The sequence below is a fragment of the Hippichthys cyanospilos genome, chromosome 1, assembly GCF_059441005.1.
Source record: "Hippichthys cyanospilos isolate Australia breed blue-spotted pipefish chromosome 1, RoL_Hcya_1.0, whole genome shotgun sequence".
In the NCBI taxonomy this organism is placed as follows: Eukaryota; Metazoa; Chordata; class Actinopteri; order Syngnathiformes; family Syngnathidae; genus Hippichthys; species Hippichthys cyanospilos.
The window spans coordinates 8,737,750-8,747,500 of NC_142369.1; the positions used below are offsets into that span (position 1 = coordinate 8,737,750).

General features: G+C 36.6%; 1 protein-coding gene across 1 annotated transcript; it reads left to right on the plus strand.

Moving 5' to 3' along the window:
• The first annotated feature begins 3,725 nt into the window (after positions 1–3,725).
• LOC148428947 (histone H2A.Z) lies at positions 3,726–6,219 on the plus strand. The gene is made up of 5 exons (XM_088435119.1): positions 3,726–3,845; positions 4,117–4,194; positions 4,290–4,403; positions 5,667–5,796; positions 5,872–6,219. The coding sequence occupies exons 1-5, from the start codon at positions 3,843–3,845 to the stop codon at positions 5,931–5,933; spliced, it is 387 nt and encodes a 128-aa protein (XP_088291245.1). The 5' UTR covers positions 3,726–3,842; the 3' UTR covers positions 5,934–6,219.
• Positions 6,220–9,751: the final 3,532 nt, after the last annotated feature.

Consider the following 9,751-nt stretch of genomic DNA (forward strand, 5'->3'; position numbering starts at 1 on the left):
TGACGGGGCGGGCCCCCTAAAATTGCTACGGTGGCCAGAAAGGGCAAAACACTGATTCAACGACTCCCTAATCCGCGTCCATGGTAATGAGAGCCCAAATGATGAAAAACAAATCAAATAATTTCAATATACGCATATGTTACTGAACGGCTTTTATATATAAATACATAAATACATGGAGCTATCCAAGCATTTTATAAATGTGTTATATCTATCATATATGTACATATATATTACTTTTGTCAAGCAATTAAAATTAAATAATTGCAAAAATTTCCGTAAAAAAAAAAATCATGATTAATCGATATTTGAACCAACCCTAACCCTTAACATAAGATCACCAAATAAACAATATTTAACTTCTAAGTAAATGTAATAAAAATATTTTTACATATTATTTTCCTGTTAAAAAAAAATCTGTTGAACAAAACAACCAAATCTGGCTCACGTTACAGGTTTTTTTTCTTCTAGTCCTCTTACCTGTAGGTCTAGTTTTGCCCATCAACAACATACACAAGCAGCGTTTGCGAGGCCCTGTGGAGGTAACTTGAGCAAGGTGTTTTGCTCTGAGATGGTAGCTATTCTACAAACGTGCAATTTGAACTTGGCTTTACAGAGTTTAAAATTGTCTTCAATTATCCAATGAGTTGCTGAGCAACTTTCTGAATTCCATCTTTGTCTTTGTTCCTCATTTCTACGTTTGATTGCAGAGATAGCCTAATTTAGCTGCAACAGAGTTAACAGAGTTCATTTATAATACATTTTATGCATTTTAAATGAATACCCAAAGCTAATTCTTTGACATATTTCAAGCCATTGGTGTTTATCACATAGCTGACTTTGGGCAAGAGGTAAATTATATCCTAGACGGGATGCCAGCTAATCACATAAAACGCATATGAATGGTTGTTTGTTTTTATGTGCCTGGCTATCAGTCCAGGGTGTATTTCCCCATATCTATCAAAATCAGCTGGGATGGGCTCCAGATCACCTGCAACTTGAATGAGGATAAACGCCACAGAAAACGGAGGGATTAATGTCCCCAACTTGCAAATGCCTCGTCAGTAAGACAGCATTGTTGCCCCCTTTAACGTTTTATTGTTACTTTTTCAGTACCAGATGACACATTCAAACACACACACACACACACACACACACACACACACACACACACACACACACACACACCAATTTGCATTGTCCTCTTCATCCAGCCCAGTCTTTAGCCCTCGTTTCCTCCCTTCCTCCCACCTCTGCATCCCCATTGGACCATCTGTCAAAGTGCTGCTGGACCCCGGCTGCAACTGGGACTAATGTGCATGTAAGTTGGTTAGTAGTCGGGGGCGAGCGGTGGGGGGGCGATGCATATGTAAAATCCCTTAAGAGTCATGGATCATCTCATTCTGTGTACTACATCTCCATGCAATCTGTGAAAATAATTCCATCCCACCACTCGCTAATAATATTTCAGAATAGCCTTCTGAACCACAATAAGTGAATGGATTATTAACCCAGTCACTGCCATCAACGTCTAAATTATACTTTAACTGGGCTGGCAGTGAATGGATTAGTCCAAGGGTGTCCAAACTTTTTTTTTCTGAGGGTGCATACAGTAAAATAGAAAGACACAATAGACTTTTTATTGATTTTTTTTATATATATTTTTTTAAACAACACAGTAAAAATGAATCAAGCAAGGAATTACACTTTGCCTATATAATTTACGGGAGTGATGATGAGTTTTCACAAAACCGGGTTTATGTCACAGATTAGTTTTGAGTTTCTGATGAAAATATTAATTTGACAGAGCTCTTACTTTTGGGATCTCTACAAAAACATCCTCCTTAAGGTCTCAACTTTCACTTTTCCATCAGCCATAAAGTTTGAATTTTAATCGAAAGGTATGAAAACTGATATTAAGGCGCATTAGGGTGTTTTTGTTTTTTTTCTACACATCTTCTGCTGTCTACAATAAAAAAATCCTTTATTCATTTGAAATAGCATCTGAGTCCATGTAAAAATGTATTTTACATATGATCCTGTGGGCCTTCAAAATGTTTATAGTGGGCTGCAAATGGCCCCCGGGCTGCAGTTTGGACACCACTGGGTTAATGTACAGTAGACATGTAGTGTGTCAGGAAATACAATACAAGACTAAAGTATTTTCTCACTGTGATTTCTTCTATTTGATCGCCCTGGAGGCCCATAGCTGAGAGGGTCAGAGTTTCTCACGCTCTTTGTCCGTCCCTTCTTCCTCTGGGCTCTGTGTCACTTCCTTTTGCATCCTCCAGAAGGAAAGTGGCGTCTTTAACTCATTACAAGTGCCTTTAACCCTTGTGCAATATTTTGACCATTTTGGGTCCACATCATTCTTTCAGTATTTTAACCAATGGATGGCACACTCCTGGTAGTGTTATAACTAAGTAGTCGTGCCATGTTGAACTTTGACATGTCACTATCTGGGTGAAATTTCAGCTCCCACCAAGAAATAGGTGAACACGTTTCAGCAAAAAAGCAATATTTAAGACAATTAACTGGGTGAAAATAATGAACCCAGCCTTAGGTAAAACAAACACAGTCTGATCCACAGCTTCCCAGTAAATGGATTAGAAAAACAACGCAGTAATTTTTGTGTGTGTACGCTACTGAGGCAACAGGGCGGAATGACATTTTCGAGGTCAAGGGAGAAAGTGACTGCTGCAAAGGGGCGACCACTAAAAATGACTGGCATGTGATTTATGTTGACCAACCCCAACAACTGCTGTCTGTGGTGCAGAAAGCGCACACGCTGACAGTAAAATGTCTGAATTTGTAAAATGTCTAACTTCCACTAGAGCTTTAAAAAGAAGAAGAAGAAAAAAAAAAACTTTATTGTTTTGGGAGTGGGTGCAAGTTGCAACATGGTAGGGTTAAAATATTAAAGCTCGTGTCATATTAGGAAAACGAATGAAATCCCAAAGGAATAATGTCTGGAATAAGGTCATTTCCAAACCTTTTCAATTGCATTGATTTTAAACCACAGTAAATCATTTAAAAGTCACTGCACATTGAAAAGTGATCCTTTACTACCCTCGTCTGGCTGTTTTAAACGTTTCAGCTTCTACAAGGTTAATTAAAACAAAAACTATCATGAGAAAATCACAATAAAATCACGTTTTAACGTTATTGCTCATAGTTAAGAAAACAAATATTTCAAAATACGAAGACATTTGTGAAATAAAGCAAGAAGTGCAACAAAATATGTAAAAATGAATAAATACGTTTTAATTGACCAAAATGGCTAACCATGCAACGATTTCTAATAATGAAAAGAAGAATTAATCGGAATTACTCTCAATCATTCGGCTACTGTAAGTGTGAATAGTTGTCCACTCTGTCGTTTTATTTAAAAGCTATTTCAAAACTATTCTTCCTATTTTGCTAAAAAAAAAAAACACATTTCATTTTGGAAATTAGTGCATACGAAATCATTTTCCTTTACGTTTAACACGAGGGTCCCACAAACAAGCAACGGCTCCTTTATTATTGTTAGGACAACACAAAGAGTTTATAAACGACAACTACATTACCCAGAAAAACTCAGAATAGAAAACCTGTCTCATTTCCCGCAAAACTCAATGTTCTCTTATCGATTGGCTGAACGTCCCTCAATCTGCAATGTGATTGGCTTAGCCATGTCCGGATAACAACCCCGGATGTATCCAGACTATATATTTTGCGAAAATTGTAGGCGGGGATTGTAGTTCAAACCGTCCCTCAATGTACTACGGCTAGCCCCCGGGGTTTTTTTTTTTAGTTAGCTTCTGTGCTACATTGGCCCGAAACTATCCGAAGAATTAAGCATGGTAAGTCGGTGTTTGTCGCCGAGTTTTCCATCGAGATACTTATTTACGCTTCATCAAGGCTCCGCTGCTTTCCATTCTGCGTCGATGTATTTATATTTCACGAGGGTCGTTGCACTTAGCTTAGCACGCTTAGCTTAGCTTAAACACCGCGAATGTGCGTTTAAAAATACGGCGGCACAACTTCGCACTAGACGATGCAATTATAGTTGATTTTACCGCGGGGGATTCGATTGGCTTCAACTTTTGAATTTTGTTTTTGTTTTAACACCAGGCTGGTGGCAAGGCGGGCAAGGACTCCGGAAAGACCAAGACGAAGGCGATTTCGCGCTCTCAGCGAGCTGGATTGCAGGTTGGTTCCATTCATTTTTTTCCCGCAAGATTTAATCGATTTGAATTTTCTCCCGATCACTTTTATTTTAATTTTTGTTTTATTTTGCTCCACAGTTTCCAGTGGGACGTATCCACAGACATTTAAAATCTAGGACCACGAGTCATGGCAGGGTTGGAGCTACTGCAGCCGTGTACAGTGCGGCCATCCTTGAATACCTCACCGCCGAGGTACTGCACCCCCCCCCCCCCCCCCCTTTTTTTTTTAATTCGCTTTTCAATTGACCTAGTCGGTCTGAGGGGGGTAAGTTAAAACAGTGTAGACTGAGCATTGAAAGAGAGGACATATGCAAGAATAGGATAGGGGAAATAACCATAACAATGACTTTTGGAATGGAAAGTTAGGTTTTGCATTAAAGATCTAAATCAAGGTTGGGTGGAAGAATGTTTGGATGGTGTGAAAGTAAGGAGAAATGTAAGGTATGGAGGAAAAATTAGGATTGCTACATGGATGGAAACAGCCAAAGGCTGTGGGTATGAAGAAATTAAATGTTAAGAAGTAATGAGAAGTAGAATAAAAGGACACAAGGTAGTAATGAGTTCGAGTATTTAAGGTAAACTGTAAAAAAAAAAAAAAAAAAGAAAATGCTGCTTTTATGGTAAAATACCAGCAACTTATTTCCCAGAAAATTAATAATTGATAGTATATGTTCAACATTTATGGGGAAAAAATTTATTGATGTTGGTTTTACAATTACATAATGTACTGCATAAAATCAAATGTATCAATATTGTTTTTTGTAAATGTAGAAAATGTACTAATACTTTTTGTGCTTATGCTACAATGCGGACAACATTTTCTATATTTGCGCTAAAAAAATGTATTGGCGCTATTTTTTAATTTATTTTTATTTAGACACAGCAATGTCATTACTGTTAATTTTACATATCTACAGCATAGATAAAAAAATTTTGCTGTAATTTAAGTTTTTTTTTTTTTTTCAAACAAGTTGCCGTAAATGTAAATAAGACTATAATTTTTTTTTGTTCTTGCGCCAAAATACTGGCAGTATTTTCTACGTTTGCGGTTGAAAAAGCTGTTTTTCTACACACAGTATCAAAACTGTTGATTTTACACAAACAATCTATATAATTTTTTTGTAGTTTACTGTAAAAACAATTTTTTTAAAAAAAAATTTCTTTTTGTGCAGTTCTATGGTAAATCAATACTTTTTTTTGCATTGTATGAAGGAAGGTAACAAGGGTTCGATGTATAAGCAAATGTGAATAAGACAGTATTTTATTTACATAGATTACATTTATTTACTCTGGTTTTTTTTTTGTTTGTTTGTTTGTTTCCCACCATTAGCGCACACACACACACCACACCTGGACTTGATACCTAAATGCTCATCTTCTGACCCTAACATCTTACAAATTTAAATGTTTATTTTATTTTTTTACTCATTCAAAATACCCATTTGCATCTTTCAGGTTCTGGAGCTGGCTGGCAACGCTTCCAAAGATCTGAAAGTGAAGCGTATCACCCCTCGCCATTTGCAGCTGGCCATCCGAGGAGACGAAGAGCTGGATTCCCTCATCAAAGCCACCATCGCCGGCGGAGGTGACATTGCGGTGCCTGCCCCGCGGCTGCGTGCTTTTGGCGTCCTCTCAACTTTTGATTTTGTCTTCCTAACAGGCGTGATCCCACACATCCACAAATCTCTGATTGGGAAGAAGGGCCAGCAGAAGACCGTATAACAAGGTGCGGGACGGGGGAAGTCCTCTGGAAGTTGCGCCATCTCAGGACGACGTCTGCGTTGCGTTGTTTTCCATCGTCTTTAGTGTAGAACACCTGTAGGAAGTCTATGGTTCGAGCTTGCATTTACTCACCTGGGGGTATTTTTTTAAAAAGTGGCTTCAAAGAAGCTCTTTTCTGTTTTGTTTTGTTTTTTAAATTTCTTTCCTGGTGCTGCAGTCCCGATTAATTTGCTTTTTGTGGCGTTCCCTTGTTAAAGTGGTGTTTTAATAAAGCTCTTATGGGGCATATGTGTCTATCAGCTTATTGAAAACCACCATTGCTTGAAACTTGTGCACACATAATGCAAACTGTACACATTGTCTTTTCCCTCCTATTTTTGTAAATGGATTTAAAGGCGTAATAATTCTTTTTGAATGTCTTTTCCCTTCAACCACTCATTGTCCAGTGGCATCAGTTCTATCCATACATATTTAAGTTAAATTTATTAACACCCACAAAAAATTAAAAATGGTATGGTCTGTGGCCTGTCAAGTGACGATAATGTAAAATATGGCCATTGACTGGTCTCTACCGCCACCTGCTGTCTTGAGGCGAAACAAGTCAAAAGAATTTAGCTCACGCCGTTTGACTGTCGCTCAACGGAATGTTGCAAATATCGCGGGAAAATCAGTCATAAATCCTATTAAAATGTATCCCAAAAATGTAATTATAATGGTTTAATATGGTCCAATATGTGGAAAATGAGTATTTTTGTACACCAAATCTCGCACGTTCAGCTGCAATCACATAGAAATGTCAGAATCGTTGCATTTTGAAAATTTACATCTTATCTGCTGGAAATTTCAGCTCCTTAGCGTTTTCCCCCCATTGATTCTTTTATATCATTAAGAAAATCAAAGGAAATTCCATAATTTGTGACCTAATGCCACAAGGATTAACCACAAAATGTAAAACTGAGTTGGAGAGATTTAACAATTGTATTTTACTTTTTAAAAACAAAAGCTGTCGCCTTTTATTTTTATAAAAATGGCATGCAGAATACCATGTGCTGCATCAGTTTCTAAAATCTTCATGCCAAATATTCTCGTTTATCTGGGGATACAATTTGTCAAGCAATTTAACACGAAGATAGTTGCCGTTTTAAAACCCTCCACTGGATGTCACTTGTTCAAAGGAAAAAGTTTCATTTCAAGGTTGTCGATCCATTTTATATAACCGCCCTGTACTGATACTTTGAAAGTAAAATTTGACAATTTTGCATATTAAAATCTTTATCAATCACTATTAGTTCAATGTTTTTACTTTACTAAAACAATGGCTTGTATGTCTTACTCACAGTATGTGTGCCACCTAAAACGTCATTCAATTAAACAGACGGGAAAATTAAATTGAGTAAATCAGTATTTGGTTAAGTAATTATTTTTAGGGACGTGCAGCTGATTTCTCGATTAAATATTCTATATTGCTGTCAGTGACTATATGTGCAGCCATGTATTTTTTTATATTATTCATTAAATCAGAATAAAGTCTTTCTGTGAGATGTTTTTCTCAGTATTTTGACAATCCAAATATGAGAATCAAATTATATAGTTTTATAAAATCTTGCAATTTAGGTCAACACATTTAGAGGGAAAAATACCAGATTAGTCCAAATGATTAAACAGTGGTAATTCTACTTACGAAGTAAATTCCGGAAGTAATTTCGTAACGTGAAATTTGTATTGCCAAGATTAAAACTACTAAAATACTCTCCTAAAAAAGATGTAAATATTTCTAAATGAAATGACTTTAGTTGTACTTTCTCGACAAGTAGTAATAGTATGAGAGTAAATTGTCAAGACAAAATGTTCTATATTTTAAGTGTTAGTTATTGCACAAGAATATTTTCAAGCCCACAGGGCTGTGTTTAATATTTTTAGCTGTCGACAGGCATTTATCTGAAGAAACGGGTAACCAGTGCCACATGTAAGGCTAGGCAGGGCTGAGTTTTTATTGGGGGATGGGTAGTTGAGCTAGTCTTGTTTTTGTTGTCAAGTTCAAGTTCTTCCAGAAATATTTCAAGACTCCTCTTGAATACGGGTTACAGTTTGCTAGCTTAATACCAACACACAATGCAACAACATCTTTGATGAGCTAACAAAACTAGCATGGTTGTTGTGGTAATTACAGGAACAGTCACCTGCATATCTTCTTTATACTTTGCAAAAAAACATAAAAATTATTCCAGTTTTTATGTTCTAAGTAAAATCCCTGTTTGTACTATATATTTTCCCTTGGGGACAACCGATAGCATTTGTATTATTTTCATGTACAGTACAAAGACGATTTTAGAAAGTGTTTTGGTTTACGAATATTACTTGTAGGTTAAGGCACCGATTTTCAAGTGTACTTTTCCACACTTGGTGAATTCAACAAAATACGAAGCAGCCCGTCTTTGTGTCATTAAGGTCAATTAGGAGGAAATGTGGCATATGTGTGTGTTTTGTTGGGGGTCTTTTTCATTTGGTTCTAATTCAAGCAAAGGAAGTGCTTACCTCCCGGCCAGACTTTCTTGATGTTCTCTGGAAGCCATTAGGCCTCGTGACGAAAAGTCTTTTTTGCACCGTGATCTGGAAATATAAATCTACATTTTTTTCTAATTGAAATCAAGGAAAATGTGGGTAATTGTTCGCAGCCTTTCCCGACAAATGGAGGGAAAATACAGTGATATAGTTACAATAACAATAATAAATCATAAAACACAGTAACAATATCATTAAAAAAAAAAATTAAGCCGTTTTTGTCACACTGAATCATTTGAATGGTGTTTGTGCTGCCCCTTGGCTGCGTGAATATTAATCAATCCACGCAGAAGATAAAGAATAGATGACTGCAGGTCAGTGCTGGACTATAGCTTGGCATAAGATTACACGATCATAATGGATGCATTTTCATACAAATATCTACTATTTTAACGACTTTACAACTGGGCTAGGCTGCTAGCATAGGCTAGTGTTTGACTACAGTGCAGCAACAAAACAGTGCATGGCTCAAACATGTTTCCCGCTGTACTTACTGCTTTACCGTTAATGGTCGTCATGAAATGGTTCTTGTACAAACGTACTGTAAAACTGACCTGACGTCCGGTTTAGCACAGGTTAGCGATAGACTAAGGCAACAAACTACAGTATTTTTCCTCATTGGTCGTGCTGTATCAGAAGTATTTTCCATACAAATGGTTACTGTTCTTTCGAGTTTTCTACTGTTAGCATGGATTAGCAATAAAGCTGTCTTCTGTAAGTTATTATGCATGCTTAATGTAGAGTTGTTACAGTACTTAATGCTTTTCATTGAATGGTTTCATATTTATAGCCTGAAAGTGTTTTCCATACAACTGTTTACTATACTTTACTTGGGATTTTTTTTTTTACTTTGTTAGTGATAATACTTAAATTGGTAACTGCCTCTTTCTAATCTCTGCAATAAAACGGAGAGGCCGAGATCACCGGAAGACCCCGGTGCTCTTTCCCCCTTTTGCAAAAGATCATTTTTGACTTGGGGTCCTGCCTTTTCTCCAATTTCAATATTACCTGTATTGATAACTCTTTCCCTCTTTTGCAAAAGATCGTTTTTGACTTGGGGTCTTGCCTTTTCTCCAATTACGGTATTATTGATAACTCTTACCATACATTATTACACATAGTTAATTTAACACACACTGTTCTCACAGTACTTGTTTTTCATTTAATCATATGATGTTTATAACATGAAAGTGTTGTCAATACAATTACTATACTATACTTATGTCTATTCTACTGCTAGCATACATTAGCGATAA

Excerpts from the sequence above, each read along its gene's own strand:
- LOC148428947 (XM_088435119.1), top strand. Across the intron at positions 4,404-5,666 it reads TTGAATACCTCACCGCCGAG|GTTCTGGAGCTGGCTGGCAA; the intron begins GTACTGCACCCC and ends TGCATCTTTCAG. Across the intron at positions 5,797-5,871 it reads AGCCACCATCGCCGGCGGAG|GCGTGATCCCACACATCCAC; the intron begins GTGACATTGCGG and ends TCTTCCTAACAG.